This window comes from Limulus polyphemus, unplaced genomic scaffold, assembly GCF_000517525.1.
Source record: "Limulus polyphemus unplaced genomic scaffold, Limulus_polyphemus-2.1.2 Scaffold112, whole genome shotgun sequence".
Taxonomy (NCBI): Eukaryota; Metazoa; Arthropoda; class Merostomata; order Xiphosura; family Limulidae; genus Limulus; species Limulus polyphemus.
Genome location: NW_013665722.1, coordinates 1035753 through 1055244, shown reverse-complemented (window position 1 = coordinate 1055244; position 19492 = coordinate 1035753). Strand labels below are relative to the sequence as shown.

Sequence of the window (19492 nt, the reverse complement as noted above, 5' to 3'; positions counted from 1 at the left end):
CTGAGCCATTGTTTTTGGCGTTTAATATTCGCATAGAGAATCCATTTTACATCACTAGTGACAATTCTGTCCAAAAATGGTTCACGCACATTACTTGCCAGAAGAGGCGAAGCAACGTTCACACGTTGGAAACGATGATCATCGAAAAGTTCGTGAGGTACCCAAACACCTTCTTTATAGAGTTTTCCCATATTTCTTATATGTTTACGTATTGTTTCATGAGAGACGCCATTTCACGAGTGTGTTGCCTTGGGTTAGACTCAACAAGCATCTTCAGACCATCAATATCAATTCCAACGTGTCAGCCCTGCCATCATAGTTTTTAAGGATAAAGTCACCTGAACGAAATTTGCTGAACCATCGTTGTTACGAACGTTCAAAACATTTCCATAAACTTCTTTGATATTCTTTGTGGCTACAGAGGTATTATTTCCCTTCTTGTATTCAAACAGCATTACATGCCGAATGTGTGTCTCGTCGAGTACCATCAGTATAAGGGATTAGATTATACTAAACTTTACACATTATATAGGCTACACTAACGTGACGTTTAGGCGGTTCGTTTAACTTTTACACGTGATATAAATTTTTGGGGGGTGGTTAATGAAAGTGTTCGAAAACGCGACATTAATTTCTTGACGACCTAATACATGGCATTAATATTTAGACCCTAAAATATAAAATAAATTCATATAATGATGAACAAAGGAATTATTAAACTTTCCAAATATTTGTTTAGATTGACTTCACCTAACATCATACAATAATTATTCGACTAATTAAAAACCTTATTTATTTGTCATTTAACAGTATTAATGCACAAAATTTCGATATTTCATATGACAAAAATCATATAATAAGGAACTAAGGAATTATTAAACTTTGCAAACATTGTTTTGAATTAATTACTGATTAAAGGAAATATAGCAAGTCAGCAGGACCCGCCACCAAATAACAGTTTCGAGATGAGTAAATGGATTGGTTATCACTTTTATAACGTGTAAGAGTGTGAACTGGTATCACGTCTCGAACTCCAAACCTTCGACCTGCAGCCAGACACACTAGCCCACTAGTTTATGCCAATTCAAAATAACTCTTTATTTACTATAGAATAAAGCTGCAAAGGTGGCTATCTCTGTGTCGAGTCCACCACATGGACTGAGCATTGTAGTCTGGCGTTAAAAGATTACCACTGAGCCTCTGGGGGACAACATACAAACCTTGCAGGAAACAAAGTTAATATTTTATCTAAAGAATTAAGAAAAACTGCATTTTCTGAAATAAGAACTATTATCGGATATACTCATGGACACTAAAACTTACAAGATATCCGAGTACGGATCTATATCTATGAACTTTGAAGAGTGAATACTTGACAAATAAATACCAGCATGTTCGATACTTGTAGTATGTTTGCTAAACTGGTTCTATTACGAACAGTGTTAGTCTATATTGGAATCTGCATCATTTAGAAAACGCTAACGATGTATTCCCATAAACGAATAAACAAGTGTGACTTTCTAAAAGTGGGAAACAAGTTATTATGCCCTATGGTGAACAAACAAAATATCATCCGTTGATAAAAGTTCCATTCAGATATTTTCAAACTAAACAGAAGTACATTTTATAGCAGACGGATGATCTTATGAAGGAACATTTTCTATCCCGAGGGAGGCTCTGGAACTACATTCACTCAGTACTGCTTTCTATGGCTTATTTCCAAGAATCTATTGAATTTCGGTGTTATTCTTTGATCTTGTGGATACCGCGAGCATAAAACTAGATGCAAGAAGATATATGTGTTTACACTGACAAACGTTCGTGTATGTGATGAATATGTATGACAGCCTCACCGCTATAGCGTACGTTTGCGAGACAATAATATAACTACATGCTAGAGTGTAAAGATATATTTTTAACAAATCTTCAAAGATAAATTTTTATGCCATATGTTAATATTATATGTTTTCCATTTCGTACACACCTAGCATCAACATTACATATTGATCAAAGGAAATGGGTCATCCTAAAAGTAATATTATCGACCAGCTATTGAGATAAATTACGCATTTTAAAAATGTCTAAAGTTCTCATTCTACAAACTTACTTACTACAGATCTTTTATGCGTAAAAAATGTTTTATTTCTGGCTGTCTTCCTGATCGAAAAATTTGAAAAGAAATTTCACGATTTTAAATCATATTGTCGCCAAAACGTATGAAAAGATGCACATTTAAGTCTCTCCAAAACGACAAACATAAATTAACAGTATAGACCTTAGGTAGTGCTGAAGAGAAGTATCGGGTTGATGTACAGCGATTTATATAAAGCATATTATTCAAGATGACCACGTTTAAAAATAACGTTAGGTTTTAATATACTAAAACATTTGAAGTTATTTCTACTATATTGTTTGTGTTTCAGATTTCAAAAAAAAAAACTTATATAGGTAACCATATATTCGTAAAATAACAAGAGAATATGGCTTCCAAACATTATGGACTACACCCCTTTTGTGAAATTCGTTTAAGAATTGGTCATTCTGTATGTTCAAAGCATTAACAAAATATGTAGAATGATCATATTGATATTAGTTTTCGATGCAGATTTTGAAAAACTGGCTAATGACATTTATAAATTGAAAATATATCTGTATGTGTGTGTAAAAATCATATTGTGCAATTTAAAATCAATGATTTAAAATAATTCTGAAAATTAATATGTCACTGAAGTTTCAAAGCTTAGTGAATAAAGTGCATTTAGTGCCTACTGGATGAAACATTAAAAGAAAAATGTTTTGAGCATTTAATTGTTCTTCAAGATGCTATTTACTATAGAGATTTACTCTTTTAGTGAAACAATTAGCATTAAGCATCTTAATCTCTAACACTAATTAATAGAAAGATAACAAACTAGAAATATAACACGTTTAGCCCGTTTAGCTGTCGTTATTAGGGTGATAAGGATATATATTTGTCATCAATACTTAATATTACGTTTATAATAACAGGAGGCAATGACAATAAATCATGTGTCGACAATGTGCTAAATACTGTCACATTATGGTGGTTTTATCCTCACTAAGACATCAAAATGAGTTTAACTCTTATTAAGTGTTTTATTTTTATATTTATGTGATTCTGAAAGGTTGAAGTGCTAAAGATTATTCAAACTAACCCGAATATGAATTATATTAGTATCACAAAATTTGTCATTGAATGTCTTATAATCAGCGAAATCGATTTAAGACAAGATGACATCAACCTTTCGTATTTTATTATATCAATTGCAATTTGATGAGCATGCAACGAGGTTGCAAAAATTAAACCTTTAGCTTCCTGGCATGATCTAATATAGACTAACAGATTAACGTGTTTTGCGCTATGTTTATAACGTAACAACAAACTCTAAAACACATTCATTGTTGGTTTGTTCTTCAAAGAGTGAAGTATTGTAAATATCAGGTTAAATTGAAAGAAATGGACGTTTTCTATTATAGTAAAATATAGTGGATGTGTTTATGGTATTGAATACTACTTATTTTACTTACCATGTGCTTCATTGTTTTCATTCGTTTTTGTCACCTATATTTATCTTGGCTTAAGTTCAGTAATATCTGTTGTTGTTGTTTTTCTGTTTTAAATTGACGTTCTCCACAACGTTGACGAAAAATTAATGAAACTTATTGCATTATTATTGATGAAGAAAAATAAAATAATAATTCCATGCTTAAGAGATACGCTATTTATGAGTATATTTACTTAACTAAAAGAATAGGGTCAACTATTTCATGCTTAAAACTTTAAAGGTTAATATATGTGAAAAAAGTTTTCTTTACTTTTAAACTAAAGAACAATTAAATGATAAGTCTCTAAACTGAAAACATTTAACACTTTTACACTTACTTAATACTGAAGGCTTAATGTATTTACAGTGTAAAAACGACATTGACGATTAAAACATCAAACTTTTACATACGATATTGAAATCAATCGTGCTTTAGAAAAATGATGTCACAGGTGTGGTGTTGTCCTAGTAACTACTTTTTCTATCATCGATCGTACAAGCTTTCATGGTTGTGGTTTTCTACTATTGTTACAATTTCTTACTTCACAAACTTCTCCGAAGAACCGAGAAGTCGTCTTAGACCGGACACATCTTAACTATCGTTTCACAAACACCCTTCACTGTATGTAGATAGATGTCAATTCCAAAGACCACATTTAAGCAGATAAAAGACTGAAAAGTCCACGGAAACTACTTTCAGGATTTTGGCGGAAGTGTGGTCGAACGGAATTGCTCTGATGCAGTTTCTTCGACCACTTTTCCTATAGAAACAGCCGCTGATTTCGAGCTGTGACAGTAAGCTTATGAACTTTTGGCTTGTGAACCTTAATCAGCTTTAACTTATTGTTCGTTATATTGCTCATGGCCCCAGGATATATAACTAGCTTCACTGCAATGACTTATTTGGGTTGAATGATTCTTTTGTAAACATAGGCTTTACTTTGAGAATAAGGGTGTTGCTCTAGATTATCTTGGATATGGCAGAACAGCCTTTGCAGGGCTTGTCATAACCTGGTGGTTAGGGTGGTCGATTTGATATCTGCGGGTGGCCAATCCGAATCCTATCACCGAAAATTCTAGCTCTTTCAGCCGTTGATGAGTTATAGACTTACGGTCAATCCCACTTTTCATTGATAGAAAAATAGCCCAAGAGGTGGCAGTGGGTGGTATTGACTAGCAGCCTTCACTGTAGCACAGATAGTCCTCGACTAGCTTTACGCAAAGTAATAAAAAAACAAAGACAAATATAAACAAAGTAGCCTTTGTTGCCCTAAACACTATGTTGGAAGAGTCTTTCTGTTTCTGTAGAGAACACTGAAGATTCTTTTCTTTGAAATATTGTTGTTCTTTGAGTCTGTTTATCAATCTCACTATACGAAAATCATTCATCGGAAAGACATGTGACCCTATTCTAGCCTTAAGCCATAGCTAAATTGTGCTGTTTAATGGTCAGGAATTTGCTATGAACCAAATATAGAGGTGCTAAATCCATTCGATTCGTATCTGCGACGTCGTGTCACTTGTTCTACAAATTGTTCATATTAAAGATGATGTAATAATACAAACATATCACATGGATTGGTCTTAATATGGCTGATAGTAGGATGAAATCAAGATGTAAAGATAAATATAACTGATATTTCAACGTAACATATAGATAGATAATGAAAACTAATAGCATCCAAACTTAGTATATGTATTTCCTTAAGATGAAATGTGGTATAAATATAGCGTTCTATGATTTTAAGGATTTTAAAGGAAGCTAAAATAGTATTTAATGTAAAGTGGTGGCGATTGGATATCAATCATTGTCATGGTTAGTAGACTATACGATCACCTAAGTTTAACTATCAATTAATACTAATTACTAATGAAGAATTAGACTTAGGTGATCGTATAAGCTACTAACCATGATGACGAAGCTATAATACATTCAAAGTTAAAGCTATTTTCTTTGTATTTATCTCTAATATAATTTTCACAGGACTTAATATTATGACAATGAAACCCAATCTTCAATGGACGTTTTTTTTTATCAAAGCATATTATGCACAATTGTTTTACATATACACTATGTTTCTGCTGTTCTGATTTTGATGTCGGAACACTGTTTCCTTTTTGATTGCTATGTGATGAAATAGGTTCGTCAGTGACACAGCTTCATTCACATCCAACTTTTGTCTTCTAGAAAACGACTATTTATAATAGCCAGTTTCACTTTAGTAGAAAAGAAAAAAGCTGGCAGCAATTTAATCTTAATCGCTAAACTAATAGTTGTTGTCTTCTTGCAAAACTACACAATGGACTACCTGCATCTTGTCTACTCTGGGTTTGAGCGTTCTAAGTCCGTAAACTTACCGATGCCTAGCAGGGACACACTTGCTAATCTAGAAATAAATTACAATATAAACACTTATTAATACCAGCTTTTGTATTCTAGCTTTAAAAAAAATCATGCGAAACCAATTTATTACAAATATCATCCAAACATCAAATTTAAAGATAAGCTTATTAATTTAATTTATTTTCAACTTTCTTTTATATAATAATGTAAATGTACGAATGTTTTATCTTGATAACAAGACTTTACAAAAGCTACGTTTAATATTATATATATAATGTTTAGGTGTTTTTACATCCGAATATGTGTATATTTTGCATGTTCTTAATATTTTCAATAAACCGCTTGAACACAAGTTTCTCCTCATGCGACTATATTTTGAAACTCACTTGTATTTTAAATTAAACTTTTTTCAAGAAGCCTTACAGTACCTAGATACTTGTTAACTTAACCAGCCTACTGTACGACTGTATGAATTTGAAAGGTACTTTTTCTTTTCGAGATGACAAGCGGTGATGAAATACCAAGAGACATATATTACTACAATGAATTGTTTTGTCCTTTTCCAAACTAATGACACTACGGACAGAACGCATGTAGCTTTAACTTACTCATGACTGTTATATTTTTTATCCTCTTGAGAATAAAGTAAACAACACAGCGTTAGATGTCCGTAAAAGGTACCATAATGTGGGTGAGAGACCCAAAACACAGCAATGATACTAAAAAGCATAGCATATTATTATTTCCTTTGTATCCACGTGTTGCTATAGATATTTGGGGTTGTACATATTCTTTGAAAAGTGCTGGTGAGTAAGTAGAAATAACAAGTATAGTTCCTAGAGGAGTAGTGAATTATGCTTGGTAAAGAACACTTTTCTTTTCCTACATCTTTGGTAAACTTTATGAATCCTTTATGTTCTATCTTCCACTCTTATCCTCTGCCATTGAGGATGTACGGTCGGGTCATAGAATATCCTTATTAGCAAACATTCGATTAAAGTTTTTGTTGGGTTATCTTTAGAATAACAAATGGAAATTTCATGATTATCTATATTGAGCAACTCACTGTGTGCCTAAGTATTTTGACAGTGTTTCACATACAGTTATCACTTAATAGTAATTCTAAAATTATAGATGGTGTCAGCCCACCGGCTTTTTATATATGTTTTCTTTTTTTTTGTATATGTTTGCACTAAACTGATTGTGAATTTATGTCCTTGCTAATTACAGGATTCCAATAACATATAACTCACAGAAATAAAAATAGTGTAATTAATCCCAAGAATTGCTGCTGAGGTCTCTTATGAATTTTAAATAGAACAAACGTGATTTTACTTACTCTATTTGGCCAGATCTTTGCAATGACTGTTGTAACAAGCAAAAACATAAAATTGATCAATTCTTTGCATAAGTCAGTTTTTACGTGTATAAAAGGTTGTCACTTCTAGTGTGAAATTCATTACAGTTTCACCCTTCTTCTAAACCTTTTATGTAATAATTTTGTAGTGAGTAAAATGAATTCTTGGACGAAACGATATTGTGGCTAAAATACTATTGACAATTGTGAAGATGTCTGAGAACTTAATGGTGATCATTATACAGTATCAAGTAATGAAATTGAAGTAGATCATTTATATCTTGAAGAAAATTTTTGCTTCGTTGAATTTCGCTCAAACCGACTCGAGGGCTACCTGTATTAGCCGGTCTTAATTTAAACGTGAAAAACTAGAGAGAAGGCAGTTAGTTAACAACGCCAACCGCCAACTCTTAGGCTACTCTTCACCAACAAAACGACAGATTGCAAGTCGAGTGCTCCAACCACCAAGCCATTACAGACGAAAATGGTAGTGATACTAGCTCAAATGAAAATAAGACTTATAATGAAATTACAGTGTACTGATGAAGAACGGTCTTAAGAAATAATGAAGAGGAAGGATGTAACTTCAAGGCAGCAGCCAACTAGGAAACATCAAGGCATGTAAGAAGAAATATTAAAACAGCATTACCTGCATCCAATCTATTTATGAAGAAGAGAATAGTGAAGAAAATACTGAAATTGACAAAAAAAGAAGGAAAGAAAAGCTGTGTTAAAATGAAAAATTTGGTATTTAAATTTATCGAAATGTAATATTTTGTCGGTATGATGGTGCTAGCTGGTACTTATAAATCAAGGAATGAAGCAATCGAAAATATTTGGATTAGGGTAATAATAAACTTTATCTTCGACATGATAATGTTGAAGAACAAGGAAAAAAAAAGGAAAAGTAAAAATCTGATCCTATAAAAAGCAACTTCAATGAAATGTTACAGAATCTCCGCAGTATGGCTACTGATGAGCAACTAGTCTTATTCACTAGTAGTATCCCTTCAAACAATATCTTCAGTGAAAACCTGAAAAGTATGAAATTAGAATTAAGTTTTGTTGTGTGTTTATGATACGCGAATGTATAGAAGAACATCCAAGAGAACAAAATCATGGAGTGAGATTTGAACTGGGTATGTTCCAAGGATTACAAAACAGTGGAAGTGAATTATCTTGTGATAATTCTTTTACGAGTTTAAAGATGGCCAAGAAATCACTGGACATTCAACTAACAATGCTTGGAACATTAAGCACAAAGAGATGTGAACTACCATTAAAATGGTCAATGTAAAATGATGTACCGAGTTCTCAACTACATTTAGTTTTAACAAACTCACATCCTTAACTTTATACTGTTCAAAGAAAGGAAAATAGCTGTGGTGCTAAGTATTATGTACGAAATGTACAACAATATAGCAGTCCAAAACACAGTGATGATCCTATATTACAACAGTACCAATGATGTAAATGTGCAAAATTTGTGTGTAAAGAACATTCCAATATATATATCGTGACAACTGTGACGGCTGACAACGAATTTTGTAATATACCAATATGCGTTTTTTCTTTTCAGTTTTCGTTCTACTCACATTTTATAAGTTTGTAATTAAGTTTTATAGCTTTATAATGTAGAATATTAATGTGGAGTAAAACAAGTAAAATAAAAGTATTTAGCTATAAATAATGTAATTTATTAAATCTATGCACATAACTTGCGTGGATCCTACCGTTAGTGAATGTTTAAAAAAGTCGGTAATGTGAGGATTAAATTGGCATGTAAAACGTTTTACTCTCGCTTCTTGAATAAACAGTATATATACATGTATAACTGTAACTACTATATTTATGTATCCCTCTGTCTTCTACTAGTTTAGTTCCTTATTCAGAATGTTTTTAATATATTTTTTGTCAACTCGTTCGTCTTCAGCTTTCAATATTTTAATTATTTAATTCTGTCAGATCGCTCAGTCAGATTACAATCATGAATCTAAATATCTTTATTTGGCAGCATGGTATCCTGAACTTTAAGAACTTAAGTTAAAACTATTTACTTTAAATTTAGAGTATATTATCAAATACTAAAAGGTAGTTAGGAATTGAATTTTTCAATTGGATAAATAATATGTCAATTAGTTATTCTCCTTAAAATAATTTTGCATCGTTCCCCCCCCCTTAATTTAGGTGATTAGTTTTCTGTTTTAAATATAGTCAAATATTTAACTAGAAAGATAGGAACTAACAAAATAGTCTTTAACCACAATTAGGGATGCCCCCCAGTGGCACAGCAGTATGTCTGCGGACTTACACCGCTAGAAACCGGGTTTCGATGCCCGCAGTGGGCAGAGAAAAGATAGCCTATTGACTAGCTTTGTGCTTAACTTCAAACAACTAAACTAAACAATTAGAGATGATTTACATTTGATGAGAGTTAAATATTAAATAACTGACAATAATCTGGAAAAGATATTTCAAAGAGACATTCTTACCTTAAATACAAAATAAGTGACTGTTGATACGGAAACTGCTAAGTAAAGCTGAGGGTAAATAAATATCAAAGTGTGAGGTAAAAATGAAAAAGATCTACTATATGTACTGCAGATATAAAATCTATAAACGTACTGATTCATAGGAGTTTGAACAAATATATCATGTCTAGTGGCAGCGATAAACGATCAAATTTACTTTTTATTCTTGAGATATCTATCCTTTAAGTAATATCTCAAAGTGAGTGAATATATAGTTTCTACTGTTATTGCTTGAATTAAGATGGTTGCAGTTGTACCATAAAAACTGTAGGTATTTTAAAAGACAGTTAAGATTATAACTGTCTTTTAATTTTACTTGTCTCATTACCATATCCGACTTTTACGTAAATTGCTCTATAATATACATTGTAAAGTTGTTGTTTATTTTATTCTTTAACTGGATAATTCGTCTTTAAATGATTGTATTGTCTAATTCATATATATTTACTTATATATATATATATATCAAAAGATTTTACGAAAAACAGTGCATCAATGGATGCCTAATGAACTTTTACCAATTTCTAGGTAATAATTACATCTTATTTCTTAGTTTAAATGATAAGTTAGCTCCAATTTTGCTTACCGCAAACAAGTATAGTAGCCATACACTGTATTTCCTGCTAATTGTTAAAAATTGTTTTCTTACTCACCTTTGTCTGGGGTTTTTCTCGAATTCTTGATTAAATTATTTTCTTTCATATCTATTTCAATAGAGCAAACTAATATTGGAGGATGAGTGGCATAATGGCAAAAATAAATAAAATGGAAACTTTAATTTGGTTTGGAATTTGTAAAAGGCAAGACAAAAAGTACAGAACGCGAACTGTGTTTATATAAACATTTGGAAGAAAGTTAAACCAGCCTTCCTGGGTATGGTTCTCTGCCGATCTTTACAATCCACTCCCTTTCTGGGGTAAGACCTTGCCTTAAGGTTTCCTGGCCATATCTGGTATCAAACTGTGACTCGGATAAGCTGGTGCTGCACTTAATCTTAAGATCGTTAGCCACCTTTTGTCGATACCACAGAACTATCACAATCAGAACAATAATCAAAATTCCCACCGTTGCGAACGTCCATGTCATAATCTTCTGCATTTCAGATATATAACAGCCTAAATCTTCTGGAGTTAAGTCTTTCAACAATATATCACGTAGGAGGGGTGGAGTCTCACATGTAATTAGTGTTACATCAGGATCAACATGATTTGAATAGTTAAAGTTCTGTAATAAACGTAAAAGCCAAGAAATGCTGCAGTTGCACACCAGTGGATTGTCACGTATGTCAAAATGTTCCAAATTTTGCCAAGGGAGAATTTCAGCAGGTAGTGTGTGAAATGCATTATCTCGAAGGCTAACAGTACGAAGGAATGGCAGAGAGGTAAATGCATCTTTTCCGATATAACTTAGTTTTTTATTATGGTTCATGGCTATATGCTGTAAATTGTCGTTGCATGAGAAAGCATCATTTTCTATCCTCTTCAACAACGGAGCGCTATTTATAACAAGAGAACGCAGATTCATCAGGCCCGTAAATGCATTTGCTTGAATTTTTCTAAAGTTATTTTGACCGATTTGAAGTTCTCGTACTGATTTTAGATAACGAAAAGCTTCAGTGGGGATAACGTTAAGCAAGTTATCTTGAAGTAAAAGATCAGTAAGATGTTTAAGTGCCGAAAATGCGTGCTTGCGTATTTCACGAATTCCGCAGCTGTCCAGCTTTAGCGTTTCTAGTCCCAACAGATTAGAAAATACATAGTCTTCAACCAAAGGAAAAGAATTCAGACCCAAATCCAAGCTTATAAGATGAGGTAAGGGCCCAAAAGCTGCTTTAGGAATCTGCATTACCTTGTTTTCTCGAAGTAAAAGGATTTTTATTCTTGCTAATCCAATAAAGGCATGGTTGGAAATGGTTGAAATGCTATTTTCGGACAAATCTAAAACTTCGAGACTCGATAACTCACTGAAGACCTGTTCGGGAAGTTGTTGGATAAAATTTCCCGTCAATTTCAAGATATGCAGTGAGTTCAGACCAAAGAATGTCATTCGCTGCAAAGACGAAATCATATTATAGCCAAGAAGAAGAATTTGAAGTTTTTGTTGACGTTCAAAATTGTTCCTTCCTAAAGTAACTAACTGATTTCCACTCATATCTAGATATTCCAGATTACGGTAAACATTAAAAGCCGACATTATGCCTTTTATGCTATTCTTCTCTAAGTGCAGCTCCCGTAGGTCAGGGTTCAGAGTGATGGGCACTACATCCAATTTCGCATCATCACAAATTGCAGTAAGCCTCTCCTCGTCACACTGACATCTATACGGACAAAGTCCACTGACAGAACGGTAGAACAGCAGTACAAAGGTGAAAACCACAAAATCTAGTTGACATTTCATCATGAACACTTAATATTCACATTCCTTTACCAAAGTCATTCTTTTCTGAAAAACACAAAACATTTCTCTATCAACTGTAACACAAAAAAAACTTTCAATAACGTTGTAATGAAACAAAGTATTAAAGCGTTTCCTCAAACTGAAATATTATTCACAGTAATATTAATATTATAGCGCTTGATATTTAAAAGTGATATATTGTTAATAATATTTCACAAATATAATTTAAAAGTAGTTTAAAAAAATATATTCCGAGTAGAATGATTTAAATTTCAAAGAACAATAAAAACACACTTTATTACAGCTTAGTCAAAAAGCTAAGAAAAACCATTAAAAATTGGTAGATATCTATTTAATGTGAAAGCTGTCATTCTTGTACTTTCGTTCCCTTACAAATGTTTTTTTTTCGAAAACAATATTAATTCTTTAACAGTATTTCCATAAATATATATAGATAGATAGATATTTGAAAAGCAGATATTCACTTTATAATGTATTTTACAACGATATTATATTCAAGGATGATGCACACTTATAAACTGGCCAAATGATATAGAAGGTTATTAGCCGACAAAACTATTATGCAGGCTACATTAGCTCTTCTTCCTATGGCAATAAAGCTTGTGATTACATAGCTGGATCCTTCTAATAATTCATTTAACCATAATGATTTTCGAAATCCGGAAATTAGATATATCATTGGTGTCCATACAAAATAAAGCCTCTTGTTATCTGAAAATCAATATCGATAGATTATTTCAGAACATCTAAGAAAGTAAATGAGATGAAATAAAAGATAAAACACCATATATTTGCGAAGTTTATATAAACCCACCATTACCGTAAAAACGAAAAAACAAACAAACGAACTATTCAACAAGTGTTGTTGTTGTTATTTAAATAAAACAAAAAAAAACGGCATAAAGCAGAATGAAGTTGTAAAATATAGAAATAATCTTGAAAAATGTAGAATTATTATAACTTAAAACTACTGGTATAGGGAAACTATGGTACATTGAGAATCACAGTTTTTATTCAGGAAAGTATGTATATGATACAGAGTGTTTGGATTGTTTGTTTGTTATGGATTTCGCGCAAAGCTACACAAGGGCCATCTACGCTAGCCGTCCGTAATTTAGCAGTGTAAGACTAGAGGGAAGGCAGCTAGTCATCACAACCCACCGCCAACTCTTGGGCTTCTCTTTTACCAACGAATAGTTGGATTGACCGTTACATTATAACGACCCCACGGCTAAAAGAGCGAGCATGTTTGGTGGGACAAGGATTCGAACCAGCGACCCTCAAATTGCGACTCGAGCACCCTAACCACCTGTTAAGATATAAACATTTTATATAAGAAGTTTTCTCTGTAAGTTTGACATTTTAACACCAAAAACTTTATTAGTTGGTCGCATTTATTTATAAATGCTTTACATCTTCTAACCCTAATATCTTCTCTTATTTTAACGTCTAAATATATACGTATGCTAGTAGGTTTGATTATTATGTAGAAAAATTAATTTCGTTTGTCATGATTGTATAACACCAGTACCAAAAACGTGATATAATTTTAGACAACAATCTAGTTATATTTCAGTTTATGTGAACATTTACTTTCTGTTTCTTAATTCTTTTAAAGAGACCAAAAAATTAAATATATGAAAATGATACATTATTGAACAAGCTACACTCTCCTGGATGGATAAGAATAAGCTGTACGATTCCTGTTTTACTTGATTATTATCAACAAGCGAAGTACTTGGCTTCGCTCGGGTTATTAGGTTTGTTTGTTCTAGATGACTATGTCAGTGTATGTATTCTGAGCCCATTTTAGCATAAAAGTATAACATATATATATATACTGTTGTTGCTCCTTTACGGGATCGGCCTGTTTATCAAGGTAACCTTCCCTCTGACTTGCCCTCCGATTTTAAACTTAAATAATAATAACAACAAGTAATATAGAACAAACCTCTTTAATTAACGGAGCCTCTAAATTAGAAAACAACAAATATACTTTTTTCAATTTTGTAGTTTATACATTTTATTTTATATTTTCAGCACAAAGACTAACAACAATATTTGATTATATTTTTATCGCTAAGCAACATGATATAAAAGTCATTGTTGGAACGCATTGTTACCAAAACGCACTGGATTTTCTATATATTAGAAGTTGTTATATAAGGGACCACTTCTTTTCTATGTGGTTTTTTGCTATATTGCCTCATTAAAAAGCTGCGTGTCTGTCTGTCTGTGATTTATATGCATAATTTGTAATATAAGGAACCACTTCTTTTCCATGTGGTTTTTCACTAGCTTGCCTCATTAAAAAGATACGCACGCACATTCGCGCACGCACTTGGATAAGATAGGTAATAATACGCAGGTGCAGACCCTCAGGGTCCACTTAATATGAGTGCAAAATTTAGGTCTCTAGGTTCTTTCCTCTTGGAGCTATGGTGGTCACACAGACACGCACATGCACACATATTCATGTCAGTCTGTCTGTCTGTGATTTATATTTGTAATATAAAGAACCACTTCTTTTCTATGTGGTTTTTCGCTAGCTTGCCTTATTAAAAAATGCGCATGTGAGCACGCACGTGGATAAGATAACTAATAATACCCACGTGCACAACCTCAGGGTCCACTACGCATGGTGCAAAATTTCAGGTTTGTAGGTTTTCCTCTTGGAGCTATAATGGTCACATTTCTTTTCTATGTGGTTTTTCGCATAAAAAGGTGTGCAAACTTTCAAGGTCCACTTAGTATGGGTGCAAACGTTTAAGTTTCTAGGGTTTTTCCTCTTGTAGCTATGGCGGTCACACATAAGAAGACACGCACGTGCGCACACGCACGCACACACATGAGCGTGTCTATTTGTCTGTGATTTCTATTTGAAATGTAAGGAACCACTTTCTTTTTATGTGGTTTTTTTTCGCTAGCTTGCCTCATTAAAAGGATGCGCATGCGCGCACGCACGTATACATTTCTTTTGTGTGTGTGTTTTTTCACATAAAACGATGCACACGCATATAGATAAGTAATAATACCCAGGTGCACACTCTCAGGGTCCACTTAGTACGTGTGCAAAATTTCAGGTTTGTAGGTTCTTTCCTAGACACGTCCTTTTATTATTATAGTACGGATGTAAAGTTTCAGGTGTCAAGGTTCTTTACCCTTGAATCAATGGCAGTCACATATTCTTTCCTATGTGGTTTTTCGCCTTGTCTCATTAAAAAGATGAGCACGCGCATGCGCGCACGCACTGGGATAAGTTATAATACCCAGGTGCACACCCTCAGAGTCCAATTAGTATAGGTGCAAAATTTCAGGTTTCTAGGCTCCTTCCTATTGGAGTTATGGCGGTCACACACACAGACATGCCCTTTTATTATTATAGATTAACAACTTTTATTTCCAAATTTTAAGTATCGGTAATTTTATCTTGTTGTAAGAGATTTGAAATCTGTTACAGTGTTAAGTAAAAATAAGGCTTGCCTAATATAGCAATTCATCAGTTCATCCATTGGACATAATGCATCCTGCAAATTTCTACACAACATTAATTAATCAAACAACTAAGTTCGAAAGCAGAATGGTGAAAGAGATAAATAAGATAAAAACCATTTCTTTTAAGATGTTGATTCATATGTAGTACTTTTCATACTCAACCACTTTAATCTAGTTCACACCATAACTGTAGTTTTCCATACAATTTGATAATATGAATAGCGTCTGAACTACCACTGTGTTTTTCATGTCCAGCCAGCCTGGTAAGCCTTGGCATTTCGCGATAGACCTCATCTGTACTTCATATAACAGATATAATGTGTTTGATATATTTTTATACATTATTCTTTACTTTCAAAATTAAGCTCTAACAATTACTACCTTAATTTACTTAGTTGTTCAAATGGAGTATCGCAACGGTTTATGTTGTTAATTCTTGGTAACATGTAGGAAATAAATATTATTGGTAATATATATAAAGACTTTGCGTAAATTAAACTATTTAGACCAAAGTAACTAACTGGCTTTAATATATCTAACTGTAGCACAGTGACAAAAGAAGAGCATTGCTATTCAAGAAGAGAAATAACCAACCTGAACTGAAAACAAAACTTTATATAGAAACTGTATGAAGCGATATGTAAAAGATGGCAGTATAATGGTAAAAATATATAAAAAAACATTATTACGTTAACCGTACAAGCGTGATTAACATGTTTTAACTATTTTCAAGAAGTGTTATTTTTTCTTCTTTTCCCCTACTAAATAATTACCTAATAAAACATTTACGAAACTATTACAAAAGAAGTAGTAAATTCCTGTGCTATATCACTGAAAGGTATATTTGATATCATAGCTTTTTGCATAACTTATATGAGTAAATCAAACAAAAAGTATAAAAAAACCTGGTGAAAATACATCAGGTTTGTGGATTCATTTTTGCTCGCAGAGTTGCAAATGTCATGATTTTTAATTGATAAATGTAATAAGTATACACAATTTGCTGTTTAAGTTATTCTGAGGAAGCAGAAAACTTAAAAGTTTTATATACATATGTCGATATAAAATTAAATGTTCGCGACTTCCTTCTTGGGATATAGTTAAGATTTTTTTTTTCGTATATATCCCTCGCATGGTTGTCAGATAATTTATCTGGTAAATAAAATTAACCCAGGAGTAATACGTCTTTAATATGGTCTGAAGTGGTACGTCGATAAATATAATTTAATACTCCTGAAAATACAAAAATATGAATGAATTAGTTCTATTTGTTCGAGTGTGTTATTGTTCCAAATGTTTACTCCCGTGAATTTCTTTAGCAAATCATGTAAAACGATAAACATTTTTGAACGCATGAATTTATCAGTGACCTAACCATGATTAACAATAGCCTTTCAGAGGTAGATGTACACACACACATATATATATGAATTTTGTACTTGTCCTTGTTGGTAACAATGTTTTTTAGTAATAAACATAGAACCATGTTGGTAGATTTTGTTTTAACATATATGCCTTATTTGTATTCGTGGTATTCAGATATTTGAAGTAATATAATACCAAAAATCTCCTTTTCTTTTGATACCTGATTTTCGATAAATTTTCTTTTACACCACAGTAAGCTATTATTAAGAATTTTCTCTTCCAACGATTCTGGTCCGAAACAAAACGTCAGAAGTACGTCATTAACGCATTAATGACACACACCTTGTGTGTTATCGATACTGTATAAATTTGTTAAACCATCAGAAAGGTGGATAGAATGGTCTTGCTATATGTCAGTTTAAAACATGTGAAGTGTAAACATATATATATATATATATCAATAACCTTTAACAAATAAAATCCTTCAGAACACACAATTTAAAACTGCTTAGAAATCAGTGAAGTAAGCTTAAACTATTGAGACATTTCTAGCTTAGAAAATTATATTTCGGTTTTTCTCGCATTATTTTATCTCCAACATCTTATATAAAACATCATTTTGAAACCTTTATTTTTCCATTTTTTTGCGATAATAAAATGCATAAATCAAGTAATACCACATACTTTTAAGTCGCTTTCAAATCAGAAGATAGACAAGATATTAAAAAATTACACGTTGCTTTTAAACCTAATCAAAGTATTTTTCTACTTTTGTTTAATAATAAAACAGTCTTTATTTTATAAGCCTGATTCATTAATTTATCCCGAAAAAGAGCACTACAGTAATTTCTCACATTCGACAGCGCATTTTCTTTCAGTCTATTTGAAAGAAGCCGTATCAACAACGATGTAGCTGGCTATCCCGTGCATGCATACTTCGGTTTTACAGAAGTATTAACTGAGTGAATTTAGAAAAGTTTGTGTGGTATTACTTAGAAGCACGTGCTGTTCGGATACATTGTTCACACCAGCTGCCATGCGAAACGAGCTTATATGTACGGACTCACAGCACTGTAGCGTTTTATTTTAGTGCAGTATACATTATTTAATTGCAGTTAAGGCGTATCAGTTTTTATTCTACTTCTTCTTCTTCCATCGGAAAAGCGCCATTGCATTATGGAAATTAGATAGAAAAGCATCACTTGTGGTAAACAAATGTTATTTTAAATATATGCCATAGAAATTATGAATAAACTAAAATATTCTGGCAGTGTTCACTTACATCAATGCCTATTGACAATATCAACAAAACCATTTCTATGGAAACAAAATGTATTTTCCAGTGATTGAACGTTAATTTTCAGGTTATGATGTATAAAAGGAATGTTGAGTAAGTCACAAGCAATCGAGAACGGTGTATAATAATATGTGAAGCTAATACGTAAAATGAAAAATAAACGAGAAATATTGCATTTTTTAATTTGCATTGTGAATTCTTGCAAATAAAGCATATGTTTACTTCAATAAAACTATATAGTTTGAAAAACTGTCTTCAGATTTTCAATCCATTTCCTTTAGAAAGCCCCCCCCCCCCACAGTGTCACAGCAGAATGTCTGCGGACTTACAACGCCATAAACCGAGTTTCGATACTGGTGGGCAGAGCTCAGATAGCCATTGTGTAGCTTTGTGCTCAATTACAATCAACTAACCAATCCTTTAGGAAGTGCATACAGAATATATTTTATGAAACGTTGAGAATTTTGTGTTAAGATAAGTATAATTAATACAAGGATAAAGGCCGACCTAGAATAGTATTCAAAAACTGCATTCATATTGTCAGATAACATAGCTGTGTAACATATTAACAACTTGAAAAATACACCTGGTCATGAAACATGAAATTATGTTTTCGGTATACAGATAAATAGAGCTTCACACTATGGAAGCTTTCCCATTTGTACTTCAGTTTAATTTTCCATGCAGGCGATACACTTTGTGCAGTATGGTTGATGTCACTACTAGTTACTATCAAAGATAGGGAATGCTCCTATTTCAGTCTCCTCTCTCCCGCTGTGACTCAGATCCAGCTAGTTTGAATTTACAATGATGTCTGTCTGACTAAGCACTCGGGCCAGCTTGTATTCTTGTGAATCTTGAACTACTTAAGTTGTACTAGCTGGTTTATGCTGTAGCTTTCCAGGATAAAAACGCTAATAAAAACGTCAAGTTTTGGCAGCAGTATTAAATGTTGACTTCCAACTGAATGAATGAATTCATGTTATTCCTTCTTTTTTTGTGACACCGTAAAATAATATATCCGTATTTTCTTGATATTTGACCATTTATATTTAAATATCTATAATGTATTAACCAATATATATATTTTAGCTTATACTATATTACTTAGAAACTTTT

At 32.5% G+C, this 19492-nt stretch overlaps 1 protein-coding gene across 3 annotated transcripts in view; it reads right to left on the bottom strand.

Annotated features, from left to right (window-relative positions):
- The window catches only part of LOC106471457 (insulin-like growth factor-binding protein complex acid labile subunit), a 34317-nt gene that overhangs the window by 2492 nt on the left and 12333 nt on the right, over positions 1 to 19492 (bottom strand). Inside the window, exons 2-3 of one of the 3 annotated variants that reach the window (XM_022400928.1) lie at positions 10452 to 12240; positions 9760 to 9807 (exon numbers count right to left, since the gene is read on the bottom strand). In XM_022400928.1, coding sequence (XP_022256636.1) covers positions 10654 to 12198 — 1545 coding nt within the window. In that variant the 5' untranslated portion in view covers positions 12199 to 12240 and the 3' untranslated portion in view covers positions 9760 to 9807; positions 10452 to 10653. Of the gene's footprint in view, positions 1 to 5924; positions 5954 to 9759; positions 9808 to 10451; positions 12241 to 19492 lie in introns of all 3 variants that reach the window. The other 2 variants (XM_022400931.1, XM_013932063.2) reach the window with 2 other exon arrangements.